This window comes from Ceratotherium simum, chromosome 5, assembly GCF_057802395.1.
Source record: "Ceratotherium simum simum isolate JZ-2026a chromosome 5, ASM5780239v1, whole genome shotgun sequence".
NCBI lineage: Eukaryota > Metazoa > Chordata > Mammalia > Perissodactyla > Rhinocerotidae > Ceratotherium > Ceratotherium simum.
This window is the reverse complement of record NC_141904.1, coordinates 62,467,587-62,489,589: the sequence shown is the minus strand read 5'-3', so window position 1 is coordinate 62,489,589 and position 22,003 is coordinate 62,467,587. Positions and strand designations below refer to the sequence as shown.

At 41.4% G+C, this 22,003-nt stretch overlaps 1 protein-coding gene across 4 annotated transcripts in view; it reads left to right on the top strand.

Moving 5' to 3' along the window:
- Positions 1–15,149: 15,149 nt before the first annotated feature.
- The window catches only part of CADPS (calcium dependent secretion activator), a 437,514-nt gene continuing 430,660 nt past the window's right edge, over positions 15,150–22,003 (top strand). For 3 of the 4 annotated variants that reach the window (XM_087431280.1, XM_087431279.1, XM_087431278.1), the window contains exon 1: positions 15,151–16,101. In XM_087431280.1, coding sequence (XP_087287406.1) covers positions 15,658–16,101 — 444 coding nt within the window. In that variant the 5' untranslated portion in view covers positions 15,151–15,657. Of the gene's footprint in view, positions 16,102–22,003 lie in introns of all 4 variants that reach the window. The other variant, XM_087431281.1, reaches the window with a different exon arrangement.

Below are 22,003 nucleotides of genomic sequence, written 5' to 3'. Positions count from 1 at the left end.
TGCCCAGAGCAGACAGTATGTAAAGGGAGGGTGATGGAAGGGCATGGCTGCTCAATGTGATGAGGGATTAGACAGTAAATGGGGAAGGACCGCCAGTATGGTGGGTAGGGATGCTCCATGGCAAATAGTCAGTTCCCACTCCCCATATCAAGATTGGAAATGACGTTTAGAATTCATCTACTACTGTCACCCAATAGAATTTTCTTGTAAGAATGGAATTGATATCTGCACTAGCCACATGTGGCTAATAAGAACCTGAAATGTGACTAGTGAACTGAGAAACTAAATTTTCATTTTATTTCATTTTAATTAATTTTAATTTAAATAGCCACATGAGGCCAGTAACACATTGGACAGTGCAGGTATAGACCATCTCTCTGCTGCTCAGTATGGTTCTATCATAATTGTGAGTCAAGCGCCAGTGCTGGTGGCCTAGTGGTTAAGTTCAGTGCACTCTGCTTCAGCAGCCCAGGTTTGGTTTCAGGGCACAGACCTACACTGCTCTGTTAGCAGCCATGCTGTGTTGGCGGCCCATATACTAAGAAATAGAGGAAGACTGGCACGGATGTTAGCTCAGGGCGAATTGTCCTCAGCAAAAAAATAAAAAAATAAAAATAAAATTGTGAGTCAGGGAGCTAGATCCCTATTTCTGTGTTTACATTCATGAGAATTACTTTCTAGGAGAAGCTCTAAAGTCAGCCTGCCTGGTCTTGAATCCCAGCTCTTCCATTTACTGCCTGCGTAACCTCTTTGTGCCTCAATTTCCTCATCTGTAAAATGGAGGTTAAAAACTGTAACTACTTCATAGGGTTGTTGTGAGGATTAAATGAGTTAGGGTTTTAAAAGTACTTCGCACAGTACCCAGAACATAGTAAAATGATAAGGATACAGAAATGAACAAGATATATTCCCTACCCTTAAGAGGTTTTTTTTACCACTGCTGTGCCTTTAGCATTTTTATTTATTTCAGTGCCCCCAACCCAATGAGTCTAAATAGTATGCATAGATCAGTGGTATCAATCTAAATAGTATGTAGAGATCGGCAATGTTTTCTGTGTGTGTGCGTAGCACCTAGCAGAGCACCTGGCCCACGGTAGGCACTCACTAAATAATAGCAATTTCTCTCTTGTTGAACGAGATTATGTGCTATGCAGAGCAAGAATGGACCAAACTTTTGCTTCAGTCTTGGCCTCCAGCACGCTGGACTCTGGCAGGACAAGCAGGTCATACCATGAGAGGATTTGCTTTTTTCCTTTTCTTCCCTTGACCATATTTCAGAGGTTTCATGAGATTTGGGGGTATGAGGGCCCTGGGGGTAGTGGGTGCTCCCCCAAATCTGGAAGTCCATTAAGGGACTCGCAATCATCCTTTGTTTTGTCTACTCAAGTAATATGTAGCAGGGTTGTTGGGTTTTTTTTCCCCAATGTCTACTATTTTCTTCTGAGGACTGAACATGTATTTTTCTTGGAGAACCACTCCTTCACATGGCGATTCATGCCCTTCAGTGGGTGATTCTGACTCGAAGAGTGAGCGGGTGAGTTTGGGTTAGCTAATCAGAGCACTGCATGCCCTTAGCCATGGCAATCGAGTATAAGTGTCATTTGGCCCAAATCAATCCAATGAGGTTCAAGTCAAAACTTTTAAGGGACTGTTGGGAAGAAAGAATATTTCTTTCCAAAGGACTTAAACTGAAAGGACGTTGTCTGGAGTTGCCAGGGGATGTTACATGGAGAAAGCCTGACCTGGGGTAAAGTCAACACAAAGCAAAGCAGAACTGAAAGAAAAAGGAACTGAGTCTTGTTGACGTCTCTTGAGCTCTGGACCAACGGTGCCTGAAGCTCTATTGCTGAGTTAGGTATGTGAGCCAATATATTCCCTTCCTTGCTTAAACCAGTTTGAATTGAGTTTCTATTTCTTGTAACCAAAGCAGGATGTTCCCTCTGCCATTTCCTCAGTGCTAAGAGTGTTGTTTCCAGCAACCCTGTAAAAGTAGAGGCCAGATGACCTGCACTCTCCTTCCCATGGTAGCAGCCTTTGGAACCCTAATCATAAAAGACCAAATGGCAAAAGCCGCTCACATGCTCACAGCAGCAATTTTAAGGATGCCCTGTGTGGGGCTGACCCTAAGAAGGGATTCTAAAAAGGGCCTTGCTTCTGTGATTTAAATTCTTAAAATAACTGCAGATTAAGTCTGAGAATTCCGCTGGGGCTCCTGACTGCCTAACCTGGATGGAAAGGTCAGAGATACTCAGTGAATGAAAAATAGGCTAACAGCAAAATAGGCTAAGAACAAAATCATCTCTTATCCTCGGCAGAGCAGAAGAGTGGGTCAGGACTCCGAGTGGCAAATTAGTGACTTTGCATTTATTTAATGACTTCTCAAAAATACCTTTAGCAGCATAGGAGGAGAGCTGACCCATTTTTGGAATCAATAGATTAATAAAAGTAATCCTTAAAAATAGCTTTCCCTTCTTAAAATATATTTCCCATTGAGCAGCAACCAGAAGAAAATTTTTGTCTGGGCCCTGACTCATTTTTCTATGGATTGAAACAGAGTAAGACAGAAGCTTTGGGATACCGGGTGGTTCTTTGCCTGGATACGTGGGCAGGGTTTCCATTCCTGAGTAGAGACTCCAGGCCGAGGTTTCCTAGCTCTCCTTGGTGAGCTGCTCCTCCTCCCTCAGGTGGGGAAAGGGGCAAGGCCTTAGAGGCTCCCCAATGTCACTTTGCCAAGAGGGATGCATCTGGTCTTCATGTCCTGTTTCCATCAAACTGAAACCTGGAATCTGAGAGTAAGAAGCAAGGTCTGTAGTGCCAAGAATGACAACTTGGAACAGGGCAGGGAAGTCCTCTGGGAGGAGTGGCTGCTTAGATTATCCTGGCGCTGAGTGGAGAGGAGAGAGGGAGGAAAGTCATCTTCAGAAAAAGGCAAACCCTTCAGGGCTGATTGTGATTGCGGACAGTGGCATTTTTTTGGGCTTGGGTATTTCCTCATTCTGACTCCCTCAGAATAACACGGTCAATAAGACCCCATTCTGCTTGTTTTTTCCCCCAAGGATTCGCTGCCTTACATATGTAGAAGAAAATATCTTTCTTTCTTCCAGGTTCTGTCCAGTACTTCCTGAACAAGTAATAACTTGGGATCTATGTCCCATCTCCTCCATCCATGTGTCATAGGAATGAAATTCCCTAAGGAGCATTTCTCAAAGGGAGGACATAAACCATTTGTACCAATTCCTCCTAGCACACCTGACAAAAATGCATATTCCAGAAACCCACCACAGACCTACTACATCAAAAACTTGGGGGATGGTACCCAGGAATTTTCATCTTTAAGATTTTTTTCCAGGCATCCTTTATGCACACTAAAATTTGAAAACCATGGCCCAATGGTAAGAGCAGATGTTTTGAGTTGCCACAAGCAGATGCAAAGTAGGGCCTCATATCACCATATGCCCTCTGATCTCCAGGGGAAGGCCCACGTGAAGGGGTGGTGTTTAAACTTGATTGAGGGGGGAAGTAAAAGAGAAAGGACAGAAGTAAAGTAATCCTGTATTTTCCTTCCCACCTCATTGTCAAAGCAATGACAATAGAAACAGGAAACAGAAATAGGTCCTGTTTCTCCCTAGTTCATGGGGAAAGACTTACCTTGAAAATTCCAGAAGCTCCAAGCTCCTTCCTAAATTCAACTCAAAGTCACTTTGATAAAATTGTGGTTAATGTTGTTTTATGGACTTTGGAGGTTTGGCTGCCCCTCACGCCACCAGAGATGGCATGTGTTGTGAAAATTATATTCTTTCAGACCATAGCCTACATTTTTGATAAAGGGAACAATGGTTATTTCACAACCCTGCCTTCTGAGCTCTGAGGTTAAATAATGCCCATGGGAGGGACAAAGGGAAAATGAAAAACTTACTTCAAGATTTCTTAACTGGAATTTGGAAAGGATAGGAAATAGAGACTAGAAGTTATCAATGGGATATAGAATACAAAATTATTAACACATGAAAATTGAACCAAAGGGACTTTCTAGGGAGCAGACAAGATAAGGTCAGAGTTGTCCATAATGATATTTGAATGGTGTTTCATGGAAGCAACATAAAGGTGGGAAAAGGATGACTGACCCCATAAGATCAAACCTCTTTACTCAGGAGCCCTCCCTTAAAGTGAGAAGACTGAAGAAAACCAAAGCAAAGCGGAAGTCCTGAGCTGTGCTTTTGTTGGTAGCAGATCTACCCATCCAGTACGGAGAAAAAAACTAGGTGATGATTCTGATGAAATGTAACAGTTACATTTCTTGGGGCTTACTTCTTAATCCTCAGAATGATTCTATGAATTAAATACCGTAGCAAAGGAAACTTGGGACCTGATTAAGTTGTTAATAACTTGCCCAAGACACATGTATTTATCAAGTAGTATGGTCAGGAACTGAATCCAGTTTCTTGTAGTAAAGGATTTGACTCTTAAATCTTTTAATGATGACCTTTATAATGACTGGAATTCAGACTAGAAGGAAGAAGCAATCTTAGAACTTGAATTGCCCTATAGTTACTGAGGTGTCTAGGAGCACAAGTTTGAATCAAGACAATGGGTCATTTGTTAGGAAAAAAGAATGAGAGAAAGCATATAAAGCACTTAGTGTCTGCATAGATTAAGCAAGCTCTCTGTAAATGAATGTTGTGTTCATCATCGTTATTATTATCAACGACATTTATCATTACGGTCATTACCATTATTCTCCAAATTGGACAAATTTTAAAGTTTACTTAATCTTAGACGTCTCTAAAGCTAACAACAAAAGTCTAAATTAAAAATAGAATAACAAAGCAGGTTGTGAGTAGATTCAACTGCTCTAGGAAATTGAACAGGGTTCAATGTTAGCTAGAGAGTGACAGAGTTGCGATTTGAATCCAGGCCTTTCTGACTTCAGTTTCTGAGCAGATCCTTCCATGTACCATTCTGCTTTTTGCCCTTGAGCCTTTGCTCACATAATTCTCCCTGCCCAGAAAACCCCTTCTGTCTTCCTTCTCCTCTTAGAAAAGTATCACCTTAAAACCTTTCTGGCACTATCATAGAGACATATTTCAAAGTAGAGATTCTCTCCAGATCACCCTCCTTGGTACATTTTCCATCTTTCAGATATATTGGACTATAGCCCATTGTCAATTCCGCTCGTCTAGTTCCTTATACTGTTTCACATCCCAACTCTAGGTACTCCTCTTAGCTGATCTTGTAATACTCGAGGCCTATAGCTCTATCCTTAGACCTTCCAGAGGACATTATCATTTTTCTTTTATTGCCTATATTCCCAACTAGACTGTAAGCTCCTGGGAAGCAAAAAACATTTCGTGCATTCAACTTTGTATGCTCAGGATCTAGCACAGAAGCTGGTACATAATAGGGGCCCAATGTGTGTTTATTAAATCAATGAAAAATAATTGAACTCTAAAATCAAGAGTTACTTAACAAGCCCTATTAGAAATCCCCATATGCCTGCCATAAGTGATAAGGATTATCAGAGCCTCTGCTCACAAAATCTAACTTAAATGACAAGTGATGCTGGTCCCAGTGGTTAAAAACACACCCACGTTTCAATTAGCAGAATTGACATGCCTTTGAGGTCCTGGAATGCACTTTCAGGGCGCATACACCAGAACTCTTGGCTCACTGTAAGGTTTCACGTATAATTCTTGTCACTTAGCATCCCCAGGCTTGAAAATTGGCACATGCTGAAAGGAATCTCTGGGGTAAGAGAAAATCCTGATTCCCTGATATGTTCCAACAGGGACAGAAGGATTGCAGTTTCATTTCCTGCCAATTTTTAAATTATGAATATGTTGGTATGATTATAAGTAAGCGAGACAAGCCTACCAGGGAATCAAATAATCTAGGAACATGAAAACATAGATTATTGTTTTCCTTCTCTTTTCCTCTCCAGTTGATTTGTTTTGCCTTTGCAAAAGAAAATAAGGTCAGGTGGCAGGAAAATTACTTTGGGAAATTTAAATCTACAAAATCAGAGTAAATGGAAATGTGTTCTCTCTCACTCAATCACACCATCCAAATGCTTAACTCTGCTCTGGTTTTCTTGGAATTATGGACAAATTATTTGATTAGTTTAAGCCCTATTTTATGTTAAAAAAAATCACCCTGCTTGTCGCCCCAAATTCCTCTCCAGATTAGATAACCTCTTTAGGAGCCACTTCTTTAAAATAATCATAGTAAAAAATATGACCATTTCAAAAGAATTCCTAATTCAGAACAATAATAGGAGAACAGACTTCCTTTTAAGTTTCTGGAGTAAAGTAAAAAAGCTTAGATTTTATGGCATCTTTTTGTAGTAATCTGAAACACAGCTTTTGTTATGTTAATGTAACACACGACACTATTTGAGGACTCACTATATTTTCCTTTCATACAAAAGCACTTTCAGAATCCAGACAGATTAGGTAGGGCAAGACTACCTTTCCCATCACCATTTTACAAGCAAATCTTCCAACATCCAGCACATGTTAGGTGAATTAATGAGAGGAATAAACGAAGAAATCAAGACTAGGGATGAACGCACTCAATGGAAAACTTCATCTTCCTCTAAAATCTCTCGTTGTTCGTCATCTGAATGTTATTGCTAATATAAGATGAGAATGCTTTCTTGCATACTTCCCTTTATGTTTCAGTCTCCTTCACAGACTTTCTGACTCACCCCTATTCATGATCAAACACAAATTTCACAAAAGGTTTAATTGCATCTAGACTTTAATAAATATTCTATCTGGGATCTGCAAATAAGACTATAGGAAGGTGGGGGAATCTTTTTGTTATGCAAATACAAGCTAGTGGGAGCTCTTTCTGAAAGCTATTTAGCTGAGCCCTCAAAAAGGCAATGTTTGAATGGCCTTTTCTTTCTTTTTTCTTCCAGGAATGTCAACCTCATTACAAGTCTGGTTATAACATCCTTATTTCGTGGTCATTTGGCAAATAAGTTCTTCCTGAGATGAATTTTGATAAACTATGTAATGATAACTTCATGTATTTTTATAATTTCTTTATTCAGGGATGGAAGGCTAAGTGCTTGATAGCAAAATAGAATTTTTGTGGAAGCTTTTCCAACAGGACCTGTCCTCTCTGCAGAAGGCAAATGATGGATATTTCTTTTAGTTGGCCCATTCGGTGGGACACAAATTCATGTATAATGTTGATAATATAGCTCCCATTTCCTGAACATGTGCCAGACATTGTGCTAAGCATTTTAGATGCGTGAACTTGATTCACCTTCATAAAAACCGTATGCATTATTAGTACTTTCACTGCCAATTTCAAAGTTGAAGAACTGAGGATCAAAGAATTAACTATCTTTTTCCAGGTCACACAGCTGGTAGAACTAGGATTTGAACCCAAGTCTGATTCCAAAGGCACAACTCATACCCTTTACGCAAAATTCGGTGTTTTAGGTTCTTGGTTTGGGTATCTTTTTTCTTTTTTTTTGTGAGGAGATCAACCCTGTGCTAACATCTGCCAATCCTCCTCTTTTTTTGCTGAGGAAGACTGGCCCTGGGCTAACATCTGTTCCCATCTTCTGTCACTTTATATGGGATGCTGCCACAGCATGGCTTGACAAGTGGTGCATCAGTGCGCTCCAGGGATCCGAACCGGTGAACCCCGGACTGCTGCAGCGGAGCACACGCACTTAACGGCTTGCGCCACCGGGCTGGCCCCGTGAGTATCTTTTTTCTTTCTGAAAAAAAAACTCAATTAATAAAACTGGAGGTAGTTAGACAGGTTTTACCCGGTGAGTCCTGTCTATAAAAATAAAAAAACAATATACAAACCACGACAATATCAAAGGTAATTATGAAGACAAAAATATCAGATATTTGACCTCGGGACTATATCAATAATTGTGGAGTAAAAGGTTAATATGGACATATCAGAAATTTGCCTTTATCACCTAGATGCCAGTTAACCTGGACAAACTTAGGAAAAAATAACAAACTCTTAACAGGCTATAATTTCTCTTATTTTTCATTTTTATTTTTTTGAGGAAGATCAGCCCTGAGCTAACAACCATGCTAATCCTCCTCTTGCTGAGGAAGACCGGCTCTGAGCTAACATCTATTGCCAGTCTTCCTCCTTTTTTTCCCCAAAGCCCCAGTAGATAGCTGTATGTCATAGATACACATCCTTCTAGTTGCTGTATGTGGGACGCAGCCTCAGTATGGCCGGAGAAGCAGTGCGTCGGTGCGCACCCGGGATCCGAACCCGGGCTGCCAGCAGCGGAGCGCGTGCACTCAACTGCTCAGCCACCGGGCTGGCCCCTCTTATTTTTTAACTAGTTACTCCTATGAGAGATTAATTTTAAAATCAGATATTTTCTATCATGAATTTGGGCACAATTTGAACATTCATCTCTTTTCATCATCCAACTAGTAATATTAGTCAGCAAGGAACTGAGGACTCAGTTGCCCTCAACAATCCTGAGTAAATAATTAAGCCCCATGATGAAGCTACTCTATGATGAAGTCATTCCTACCACCTGTAAAGTCACTAGAGGTTATACAAATCAATGGGTGGAAAAAAAAAATGATTACTCAGTTTTATGTGATTAATCAACCTATTGCCTGAAGGCAACATCACAATGTAAGGTTTTCCCTGTTCCACACATTTTCTGCAGTAATCAAATGTGTTATAGCCACTGCATCATAAATGTGGTGTTTCAATGGCTCACAGTACAAAAGATTTGGTGACTCATAGGAGTCTCATGTTGTTGTGTAGTATAAATAATAATGCAAGAAAAGATAAAGCCTTATGATTTAGGTCTAACTTTCTGCAGTCTCTCCACTGTGAGTTGACTTCGAGTACAGAATATTCTTGAAACATTTATTGCATTTCCTACAATGAGGTGATTGAAACGGAGATTGATTTTCACCAATCCAAGGAAAGCCTATATACTGGTCTTTTAATGGGACGAAGTAATGCCCTGCAAGGAAAAGGTAGAAAAGCATCTCTATGGTGGTTGATGTACCAGCTCAAATACACTCCAAGGGTTCTCCTTAGAGTCCTAGCCAACTCTTCCAGCTTTACCACTTTGCCCCTGCTCTTCACTTAACTCTTCTCCTTATGTTAGTATACCTTCTCAAAATATAAAAGTAGACCAAGATATCAGAGTGGGTGAAAGAAAGAGGAGGTATTCAATCTACCTCCACTCACTCACCTCCAAGGCCTGTGTTGTAGCTCTGGTGTTGACTCTCATAGCCTACTGCAGGTTTCCAGTGCTAGGTTGCCTTTCTCTTAAGGGGCAAGAGGTTTCTCTCTGGCCTTAGAGAACCATGCCCCTCTCTCTCCTTCCAAAAAGTATGGTCTAGCCTTGTTATGTGGAATACAATTTTCATAATAGTTCTCAACAGCATCCCCATCTCCATTGGCATTAATCAGAAGCTTACTACGGGCTAGACTTTGTTCTAAGCATACACATGCATTAGCTTATTATCTCCTTCAAAGATACTGCCAATAAAAGTGCCAGAATTCCAAACAAACACAAGTGATGGAAAGAGACCCACTCCTAAGGAACAAGTTCAAGGGTTCATCTGAATTCTTGGTTTCAGGCCAATCAGGGATCTGAGTACCTGAGCCACCTGGTGAAAGATGGTAGCTTGCCTTATAATCTTGCAGGGAGAAAGGCAAGCTTCTGGCCCCCTGCCAGATTGTTTTGCTACCTTCTTCTATCTCTTCCTCAAGAAGAGGGTGTATTAATCAGATTTATCAGGTGATATATGCCAGTGGAGGCGTGTATATGTGTAGGCAGGTCACTGTACATTGAAGGGCTGTGGCACTCATGTATATCTCTTCTATTTTGTGACTGGGGTAAGTGGATTCAAGGCCTGCAGTCTTGGGGCAGGCCCTTCTCTCTCTTTTTGCAGGCTTGCCTAATTGTACTAATTGTTATTCAGTTTCCTGTACCTTGCAACTGGCCAGAAAGTGATAAAACACCAAAATATGAATTCTAGATAATGAAGCCAGAGTTTCTGCTTAACTATCAAGCCTAAAATGTATGTGTCACTCAAGCATTATCAGAGTTCTGTGTTGAGGGAGTGTTGAGCCCTGGTCTAGCTACCATCATAATGGCGTTGTGATTTTTATCTGCAGTTGTTCCTTGTACATCTCTCCCAAGAGCCACACCAGATAAAGGACAATGAAAGAACAGGATTTGTACACTCATAAGTACTTGGTTGGAACATACCAATTCTAAGTTCTTACAGAAGTCCATTGCTCCTCATGGTAAATTGCTATATAACTTGTAAGTGAAAAATAACAAGATGTCAGCATCTCCCTAAATATTCTTTTGGAACCAGACTAGGCAGAAAGTTCTTATCAATGAAAGAAACAAGAGAAGACTGGTGGCATTCTTATGGACAATGGACTGGAGGAGTTAACTCTACTATGGAAGAAGAGTCAGTGTCACCCTTAGGAGAAGAGGAAGAGAAAGAAGGACACTCTTACGAGCACAGCCCAGGCCTTAATCTATCAACTTCCGTTTTGCTAGTTTGATTTGGCATGTAAGTGACTAGACTTGGTTTAGAGCATTTCTCCCGATGTGTCTACCTCTATTGACCCCAACCCAGATCTACCACTTGATGGGACCCATCCGTACATTTTCATGTACTTTCCCTTTATTCATCAAGCCTCTTTTTCCTACTCACTTTCTTTCTCCAAAAGATTATATAGCCAAAAGAACCATCTTTTAGAGTAGCCTGAATTGAAGGAACTCACCATTTTATTTAAAATTGAAAACAAACTTGTTAATGTGAAAATACCCTGACTTCAGTCATTCTTATCTACAATCTCAGAAAGCCTCTCAGTGTAAAGCCAGTGTAGTTTGTAAAAACAATTAAATACAACCCAGATAATCAACCTAGAAAATTCTTTTGAGAAGGTGAAGATACAATGGTAGCAACATTTACCAAAGTAATCCCAATTGAAGAATTGGGCTAATTAGGCAAATTATCTACCTAATATCTTATCATGTGGAAACAGCTATGTGGATGCTTTTTTCCCGTTTATTTGCTGGCATGTTGCTGTATCCCAGAGTCAAGGCAAAAGATTCTATCCTCCACTTGATCCCTGTAAAGACCAGCATAAACTGCATTTCAATCTGTACCACATCTAGCTCCTACTTCTATGAAAAGAAGTTGTATACACCAAAAATGTGATTACCCTTGTGAATAGTTGGTTTTCAGAATTCAAGTTAACTATTTATTGTAAAATACATCGTTCCATTTTTCTTTTTCATCTTCTTAATTAACAAGGTGGTTTTCCAAGACGAGTTCCTGCAAGTAGTATTATTTATCATTGCAAAACATGTTTTGTTGCCTGGACTGAAAGAAGATGTTTTTGTGTGGTTTGATTCTATTATTTTCAGTCTTATGATTATCCTTTAATTCCATCCTAACTCACTCCATTTTACTTTAGCAAGAATTATCATATGATAAAGAGTAATGATGAAGGGTAGATTTCTCAAGTAAAATAAACCATTTTATAAGTCCCATAAAATACTATTTAAAATAAGGCAAGGATCAATTAAATAAATAAGCAAATATTCTATTATTCAAGGATCTATTTCTGGATTATTTGATCTTTTTAATGTTGTTTCTCTGTCCAATTATTTGTATCCAATTTCTGGTCATTTCATTTATTACAAGTCCTTCTTCCACCAGTTGAAAAAATGTTTAAAACTAAAATCTGTTGAAAAACACTTTTAATACAACATTTAATTTAATTTTATTGTCATTCCAAGGGAAGTGAGTGCTACTATCGCTCATTTTACAGATGAGGAAACTGAGTTTGAGTCATTAAATAATTTTCTCAGAATAACTCTGCTATTAGGTGCCAGAGATAGAACTGCTTGGGTTGAGAGTCCAAGCACTTAAGTTGACATAGGCATACCATAAGGTTCAAATTTTTCCTTTTTGGTGCCTGTGAGCTATTCTTAAAATTAAAAAAATGTTGATTGGATGAGATGATTACATCTAGATACTATGAAATTTATTGTGAGATAAAAAAATTACTTAGTCAAACTATCTTCTAGTAACAAACACACAAAAACATTAAAATGGGCATTAAACTCAGTTTTATTTGATTGAAACATGTTATATGAGTGACATAAACAGCGATTGTTTTTCATCAAAGTGTCTATCAATTGCCAACACGTCAGATATTCCCTCCTACTTGTGGCCTTTTACACAATGACAGCAAATGCTTTGGAGGAGAACGGAGATAATCTAAGCCTATCTAACCCCGGTTTAGTATCTCAGTCATTTCCATTTCCCCTAGACTTTGCTTTTAGTGGGTGGGATTTAAAAATTCAATGTTAAAACTTCTACTTTCACGATATAGTCTCCAGATGGCTGACTAAAATTTATTCCATCACCTTGGGGTTATTCAAGTTTCCTACAAAGCAGAACTGGAGGTGGGGGCAAACAAGCAAGTACCTAAAATAGCTTGTTTGAGGATATAAATACTTACGTGTATCAGAACCTATGGTAGAATTGTACTCTTTAAAATAGGAATATGGATGTTAACAAAAGATAAACACATGTTAAGAGCCTGTGGATGTGTTCTGGGGTTATTTTCTTCCTTGTTCATCAAAATTTGCATCTAGGAAAGCCATAACTCCTGGTTAAGATGCCTAAGGAGTTCTGGTTGACATTTCTTATCTTCACCAGTAGCAAAGACTTATAATATCTCCAAGGATACTGGATTGACTTTTAGCTAAGGTAAAAGATGTCTTTGAGAGGATGTACATTTTAAAAGACAGAAATGCACACCATTTGAAAAAAATTATAAGTATTTCTAGGAAAATCTGCTTAAGTCTCTTTGATTGAACACTCATGGGTGGAATGAGAAGAGTGTAGGTTTACCTGCGCAATGTTATATTTAATACCCATCATAGGTTTATATGATTAACCAAAGGCAGATACTGATTTTATGTTTTAATGAGTATAACTGGGGAAAAAAACGCCACATAACTACAAAGGAATTTGTAAAAATACAAAACTAAACAAATCTTTATTATAGCGATTGAGAAATTCCAAATGGTTCTGAAGACAGAATTCACGGTCACTCTTCTACCAATGCCTAATGTGATAATACTTAAATGCCTAACCTTGCTTAGAGAAGAAATATTTAATTAGTAAATGGCCTTTATCTGGCCTTGAAGAGCACCTCCTCTGCAAACCACATGCTCCCTAGCTAATAATTCATTTGTGTCCTAAACATGATCTCCCCATTTGGCCAAATGGATTATTATTTCAGCTCTTTTTTTCCTCCTCGATTCACCCTTACCTATCCACACACCATCTCCACAACACTTATACCTTACTTGGTCCCTTGTCTTATCACTGTGGCTTTGCAAATCACTTTATCACTTGCAATATCTTCCCTTTTCATCATCCATTCATGTGATTCCTTCCTTTAAAATTTAACTCTCTTTGAGAAATATATGATTCTCTTCCATTCCCAACTGCTTCATTCAAGCCAGCTTTTAGGGGTTTACTAACTTGGATTTGTTGATATGTTGCCTTGAAATAAGTGCTGTCAACCTTTTTCACGTGTATCTGTTGTATCTCCCGTACGGGAAAGCAAGAGTGATGTCTCTTATGAGACATTCTCATAAGAGAATGTCTTCCAAAAATTCCATCCACCACAAGCACCTAGAACTTCATGTTCATTCCACTCACTCCACAAAAAGGTGCTGAAGGGCTGTTGATTAATTGACTGACTGGCCTACTGTATTTTCTGTTCCAGGGAAACGAGTACAACATAATTTGAACATCTTTTACTCCTTTAGAAGAATTAAAAAGTGAAGATTGCTACATTGTAACAATTTTCACATTGCTGGATTATTTATTTTAAATTGATACAGAATGCATGATGGCCACAGAAGTTATGTCCTTCAGGTGAGTATGGTGGTGAAGTCAAATATAAGCCATACATATATTACTTAATTTAAGAAATCAAATAGGATTTTTGGAGTTAATGTGAAGTGAGATGTTGTTTTAAGTTCATTTTTAGCTCTCAGATTAGCTAGAAAGCTTCACTTGAATACCAAAGCCTACAGTAAAACTCATGGTAAATTTGAAAATACCTAAAGACAGATGTGATGTAAACTTTAAATTCATGCTACACTTTTACAATAAATCCTACGAGTATCTATGGATAATTAGAGCATTAGAAAATAAATATAGGAGATAGGGTGGCGGGGAGGTGGAGAGAGGTCTCTAGATAGCCTAAGATCCAAGGGTGGCGGGCGTCGGTTTGTTTTCAATCCATCTGCGGGTCGCTGATTAGATTCAGCACGCTGGCCAGCTCCCGGGTCCGCCGGGTTTATTGGCCTAAGTGAAAAAAAGCAGGGGAAAGGAAGGCACCATCTGCTGCTTTGAATTAATAGATAACCGAGGAGCAGAGATGAAGACAGTGCAACAGAGTCAACGCATTAGATGGTGATGCCGCTGAGTTCTTGGGGTGTCTTTGTCTGATCTGGAGGTCCCCCCTCCTCCACCCAGATCTCCCAGCGAGCCAGAATGGAGGAAGGGCTGAGCAATCAGAAACCCTTCTATTTCTCTGGTAGGCTTACCTCAGCAGAAAGTATTCCCAGTTCTTGGAATTGAAGAATGTTCATAATAGCTTTTGCGGAGGAGACAAGGGCGAGGGTTCTACTCAAATAGTTGAGCTGCATGGTCGATACATCAATCCGCTCAAAATTTGATTCACTTTTATTTTAATGAGAGTGGACGTATGTAAAGTAAATTGCTGGAATCAGAGTTTACACAGGTGGGATAAACACTCTGCCCAGCCCCACTGCCCCCACGCCCCAGGTGTGAAGAAACCTGGGGACAGGAGATACACTCTTGCTTTCCCGTACGGGATCTCGCCGACTTCCTCTTAGTGAGACCTCTGGATTTAGCGTCTCCAGACAGACAGTCCACTCTACGCTGACAAAAAGTCATCACTGGTTTGTCTATTTCTTCCTCCCCCAAGAACTTTTTGTCTGCGGGAGGAGGAGAGAGGTCCAGGCAGTGAGAGCTGGGGATCAAGGAGGAAATTACCCACAAAAGGGAGGGGCTGATGGGGGTGGGAAGGCGTTCGGGTCAGTACCGAAGCTCTGAGACTTTGCGGAGGCTCCGCGCTCTCCCCCCTCCAGCCCTCTGCAGCCACCCTTTACGCCGCGGACACGGGAGAGTTAAGCCAATAAACACGTAAGCGCCGCTCCCTCCCCAATCGGCAAGATGCCTCTTCGGCTCTTGGCTGCATCGACAGCTTGCAACACTCGGCATCTTTTCTGGAGGCGCCTTCTTCAGCGGCTGCAGATGGCATCCGGCTGCGGGCTTGGGGCTCGCAACTGATTCTCCCCCTTGCCCACCTCGGGTCCACGGACACACCTCTCCCTGTCCCTCCTCCCCTCGCTCCTGGGTCTGAGCCCAGCTCCAGATCGCCAGGCGGAGGAAGCAGTCGCGGCGGCCGAGACTGAGCAGCAGCGCGCTCGCTCCCCGAATTCGGGAGAAGAGCCCATCCGGGAGAGCCGACTCCCAGCTGCCTCCGGCGCCCCCCACCTTTTGCACCCCAAGCCGGGGGCTCCAAGGACCCCCTTCCCCAAACGCCACCATGCTGGACCCTTCGTCCAGCGAAGAGGAATCGGATGAGATCGTGGAGGAGGAGAGTGGCAAGGAGGTGCTTGGCTCGGCCGCGTCCGGCGCGCGCCTGTCTCCCAGCCGCACCAGCGAAGGCTCGGGCGGCGGCGCCGGGCTCGGAGGCGGCGGCGGTGCTGGCGCCGGGGCCGGAGTGGGAGCCGGTGGTGGCGGGGCCAGCGGCGCGAGCGGCGGCGGCGGGGCCGGTGGTCTGCAGCCCAGCAGCCGCGCCGGTGGCGGCCGGCCCTCCAGCCCCAGCCCGTCGGTGGTGAGCGAAAAGGAGAAAGAAGAGTTGGAGCGGCTGCAGAAGGAGGAGGAGGAGAGGAAGAAGAGGCTGCAGCTCTATGTGTTCGTGATGCGCTGCATCGCCTACCCCTTCAACGCCAAGCAGCCCACCGACATGGCTCGCCGGCAGCAGAAGGTAGGTGCGCCTGGGAGGCCCAGGGAGCAGCGCCGGGACGTCGCCAGGCGGGCGGGGCGAACAATAGGAGCTGGCGGTGCAGCTGGCGAGGAGGAGGAGGAGACCGCGCCCTGGGGAAGGGGCTACGAGGCCCCCTCTCCGCGGCCAGGCCCGGCCCGGCCCAGCCCAGCCCGGAGCGCGCCAGGAGCTACCTGGGACCGGCGAGGGGCCTGGAGCGCAGTGCCGCGTGCTGGAGCCTCTCTTCCCTGGAGCGCCGGGGAGCAAGGCGGGCAAGTCCCGCTTTGTGGCCCAGGAGGCTCAGGGAGTGACTTGCAGCCCACAGCGCCCAGAAAGGCCTTGCTCGTTTCCTGGGCTCCCAGCACTCTCCAGCGGCGGGCGGCTGCGCTCAGCTCCGGGCCCGCCCTCCTGGGCGTGCGCTCGGCGGGCGGGGGCACCCGGCAGGTGGGGGCGCCGATGTGGAGCGAGGAGAGCGCCTCCGAGCTGCGCTCAGGCTAGCCTGAGCAGAGAGCAACCCCAGGGGCAGGCGGAAGGAAGCAAGCCTGGAAGGCGAAGCTTCCAGTCACACTGCGAAGGGCACCCTCCTCCCCTGCCCAGGTCGGCTGATCACCGACTAGGGTTGCCCAGGGGTCCTCGGGCACCGCTTCCCTCTGGCCGGGGTTCCCTCCCATCTCCCTTCCCTTTCCTCACTGACCCCAGAGCAGGGGCACGCCCTCTGGTCCTGCCGGGGTCAGCCCCTCTACCTTCCTCCCTTTGACTCTCTTCTCTTCCCAAGGTGACTTCGCCGCCACCTTCTGGCTCTCCGAGGCCCTCCAAGCCCCGCCGCTGCCGGCTTGATAAAGTGCAGCTGCAAAAAGCCTCACAATTACAAACATCAAAAGCTTTTTGTGTCTGAGGCTGGGGCAAGGCTGAGGCGGCTCCGGGCTGCCTTTGATGTGAAAAAAAAGCATCTATTTCTATCAGCTGTTCTCTAGCCAGAGAAAGGAGGGGGCGGTTACTAAAAGATGAGAGGCAGTGGTGGGGGTCCAGAAGAGAAGGGGTCAGGTACCCGTTGGAGTGAGTGAGTTAAGAAAGTCAGCCTTCTATTCTGTCTCTTTTAAATGAATCTGCAGCTCTTGGGCTCTCAGAAAAGCCAGTGAAGCCCCCAGAGGGGAGTGCGAGAAGCCAGCTCTAACCCCATCGAGGTGGGGTTTCTTAAAAGTGAATTTCTCCGTTGCTGTCATTTAAGACTGAATTATATGTTGCTGTAGTCGGGTGTTAGGTTTTCCTATATTTATCCACCCTTATCTTGAGTTAGCACAGATTTCTCTGTTTGTTTTGCTAATATGTATACACACACCACCCAGCACTGATGGTTTATTTCAGCTATCACAAGCCTGCGTATCAGTTTTATTAAAAATAAAACTCATTTCCTGGTTGAGAAGTAGCAGGTGGGCTACATACTCCACTCTCCACCTGGGTCAGTGGCCCCTTGCCTTTTCAACCTGTATATTGGACTACACAGAGCAAAAGCATCCTCAGAGCAGTAAGTTTTTTGGATACTCCTTTAAGGTTGGGTGTTGCGTCCACAGGGTCTGATATTTCCAATTTCAGCTTGGAATTATGATAATTGTGTCTTTATGGCAGGGGAAATTCCATCTCCAAAATCTATCCTATAAACAGCACCAACCCAAGATGTCCTATTCCTTTAGCAATGAAAACTGTTGTGACTTAAAGGGAAGTTTGTTTTTTATTTTCTCTTTATCAGTCGAAGGCTCTAGAGCTGTGTCATTTAAGTGGATGCTTAAATCCAGCACTAGAATGGGTAAAGAAGTCCATTCTCGCAGAGACACCCTTCTTCTAAACAGAACCTTCAGCCACCAGGAAAGATCATTGCGAGGCTAAGTTTCTCTGATCCGATTGTATGTTTTACCTGAATCCATTGAAAGCTGTGGTTTTGAGGAGTAAATGAGTTCTGTTTTTACACATGACCTTAACATCAGAGAGACTCCAGGACAGATTAATAACACTAGCATTTGGTCAAACTATTTTTAGTTATTGCAGCAAACTAGTGCTAAATACATATTCTGGCAAAGCTACCTCAGGGCTGTTGGCCAAACTGAGAAGCTGCATATCTTGCTCCTTACTACAAAAGAAAACAAGCTTTTCCATTGCTATATCTTTAAGTTTTTAGTGCCTTCCTGGAAAAGGGTGTTATGCTATTTTTCTCCAAGTAGAAAGCTTGGAACTTTATTATTTTTTTTTTTAATGAGCAATCATTGGAAGTAACTAAGTTTGCATAATCATTGTGGTAAAATTTAAAGCCAACAAGTAAGATTGGTCAACTAAAATTAGTCTTGGAGAAATATAAACTAGTTGTAAATTCAACATGAGTCTGTAGTAGGACAGAAATGGATGAACTAGAAAAAGCTGGAGGAAAAATGATGTAGAGAAAGGGAATAGAGTGATATGGGGGGCAGAGAGAGAGAGGACTGCCCATGAAAAAAATTGCTGAATTGGGGAAAAGAAAATATCATATTGTCAGGTCAAATCATCGTGCTGTACACCTTAAACTTACACAATGTTATACGTCAATTGTATCTCAATAAAGCCAGGGGAAAAAAAAGAAAAGATCATGTTGTATAGAGTATAATAGACTTTATGAAACCAAATAGTCTATATCGTAACACTGGCTGCCATTTTTCAAGTCCCTACTATGTGCAAGGCACTTCACTTAGGTCATTTTTCAAAAATAGGCTTTATTTTTTAAGAAGAGTTTTAGATTTACCAAAAAATTGAGAAAATAGTACAGAGCTTCCATATGCCTCACACCCAGTTTTCCCCTATTATTAATATTTTACAATAGTGTGGTACATTGTGTTACAATTAAAGAACCAATATTGATACATTATTATTAACTAAAATCTGTAGTTCATTCAGATTTCCTTAGTTTTTACCTAAATTCCTTTTTCTGTTCTTAGATCATTTTAAATTCTCCTAATAACCCTGAGAATGTAGGAATTACCATCCTTGTTTTTAGAGGAGAAAACTGAGACTCAAAGTGGTTTTGTAATTTGCCTAAAGCACTAGTATATAGGTGAAAGAGTGGGAATTGAGGCATGGGGTATTCTGATTCCAAATCCTGTCTATTTAATATGCAACACTGGCCAGAAATATTCTAGAGTGGAAAACAGAATCCTAGCATCCTGACAATATGTCAGGTGTAATTCTTCACCCAGGGTTATTTCTATTTGAGTTAAGAAAGGCCTGCCCCTCTCCATTTGAGCACCTATCAAATAGTCAACATGAGCAAATGGACATTTAAGTACTAACCTTATAAAGAGTATGAAGGAGGGAGATGGGCTGGTAGCTGGTTAATCTGAACAGCAGACTGTTTTCAGTCTTTCTAAGTGGTTCAAGCTAAAAAAAAAAAAGTATTTTAAGAACAATTGGGAAGGAGCAGAGGGAGAAAGGGCTATTGCCGGATCATTCTGATAGTTAATTACTTTGTTTTCACTTTACTGGGAAAAGGAATGTCTGGGCTTTCCAATAATCCTTCCAGTTAAAAGAAGGGATTTTAAACAGACTAGGTGAAAACGTATTTTATCATTTATAGGTATATTTTTCTTGACTTACTGTGAATTTAAATATAATATGCTGGTAATGATAATTTATGATCAAAACAAAAACCTAGCCATCAGACTGTCACAATGTATGTTTCAGCAGCTGATAAATGACAATTTGGAAAACAGTTCTGTGCTTTTTTTTTTTTTTTTTTAATCTTCTTTTGTCAGAATGGTAGAGTGAATACCTACAAGTTGGCATGGAAAAGCTACACCATATGTTTCTAAATTATGTAGTAACGGTGATGGGTGGCTACCTCATGTGAACTACTACTTATAGATGTTACTAAGGGAATGTAAAAGCAGGCACTGTAAACAATTCTGTGTAATATTTAGATTGACATGACCAATTTTTTTAATTAGCTAGGAATTATTCATAATGTCTGGATTAAAATGCTCAAAATAAATTATGTGTGCATATGTAGGTTTGTGTACCTCTGTGTCTGTTTGTATATGACAAGGGAAAGGGAGAATTCTAAAACTGTGTCTATTCTATGTGAACTCCTGTTTCATTCAAGAGGACTTTATGACGAAACCAAATGTGTGGTAAATTCAGTCTACTCATTTCCATGTGATTCAGCTTATATCTTACCATGAAATTACGGTCAACGTTGAGTCACTGTTAGCTATAGAAATTTCATTTTTTATTCATTTATGTATTTGACTTTGTTAGTTGGTCATGACTCAAAAGCCCATAACTTTCATAAAATTTAAGACCCACCACTAGTTAACTATATATATGTGTGAGTGTGTGTGTATTTTAAATCGATAAAAGTGATTCATCCATTCAGATATGCTTTAAGGCATTTGGGTCAGCTCCACTATTCAAAATTCTTAAGAGTTGCTTTGTCAGTGCAATATGTGATTTGCATTTTGAAAAATAAAATATTCTAACCTTTTGAGAGAACTAAATGACTATTAAACCAAGATTCCTTCAAAACGAATTATGTGTTTCTCTCTTCATCAGGGAAAGAATTGAATTCTTTAAATATTTTTTGGCATTTTCCCCTCAGTCTCCTTAGTGCAATGAGCGGGAACTACTATGCACTGGTACCAGCAGAGACATCCTGAAGATGCAGAATACCAGAAAAGTAATAAGAGAGATTCTTGCCTCATTACACACTTGGAATAGCCTTATGCTTCGCTAAAACTGGACTGAAGAACAAAGGAAATTAAATATTTCTTTCCTGAAGAATTGAACTGTGTAAAGTGGTAAAAGTCAAATGATTCAGAGATCTTGCCCCTGCAAAAGCAAAATTATTACACGATCGTAAGCTATCACATTGAAGTATAACCAGCATTTGTGATTTGGGGCCAGATGTCTATACAACTTAAGCTGGAATGATTAAGAGAGCTCTAGTAACTTAGTTCTAAGTTCTAAATAAATGACCAGTTACTCATTGCACCAAGCACTCTCCCATACTTGGTGGCAGAACCAGAAGATATCAGGAGAAGATATCTCCTGAATTGGGGAGCTTATGTTCTAGTTTGGAAGATAATACATAAACATGTCAAATAAGTTGAGAATAAGAAAGTGTTTAATTGTGAGATGCTGGTAACAAACACTAAAGTAGAAGAGGGGAAGAGAGGGTAGATATATAATGGTAGAGAAAATCTTCATGGAGGAAGTAGACTAGGGTGAGGTCTTAAAGAATTTACGTGATTTGTGTAAGCATAAGGAAGTTCTGGTACTCCAGTCTGGAGAAGAGCATGATGTAGCAGGAGTGTGGAAAGGAGTCATTGTTTGTAGGACACTATTAGTCTGAATCTTTTGCTTCCAAGTGACAGAAACCCAACTCAAGTGGCTAAATCAAAAGGAAAATAAGGGGGAAGGGAAAGATTTATTGGTGCATGTAATTGAAAAATCCAGTGCAGGGTGACTGCAGGCATGGCTGGATCTAGGAGTCCAAATGACTTCCTAGATAGAATGAAGAAAGCTGGTTGATGAGGAGAAAGGACATATATTGAAACCTGTGTTTGAGCTCAAACTCTATCACTAATAAACCACTGATTGTAGACAAGTCATCCTCTGTCTCTGGGGTGATTTCTCATCTGTCCTAGGAAGAGAGGAATGGGGAAGCTTCAGATAATCTCTATTGTTTCCTCTCTATATAATAGTTGATATTTCGTTCAGGGCAATGAGGTTACTCATTATCAAGATTTGTAATTTCATTCAAACTTGTATTTGGTACGCTTTTACATTACAAAATAAGTCATTGTCTTCAAAGAATCAGATGATTAGAGATGAAGTTAGAGTACACTTTGTCCAACTATCTAAATTTTCAAATGAGAAGATAAGATCT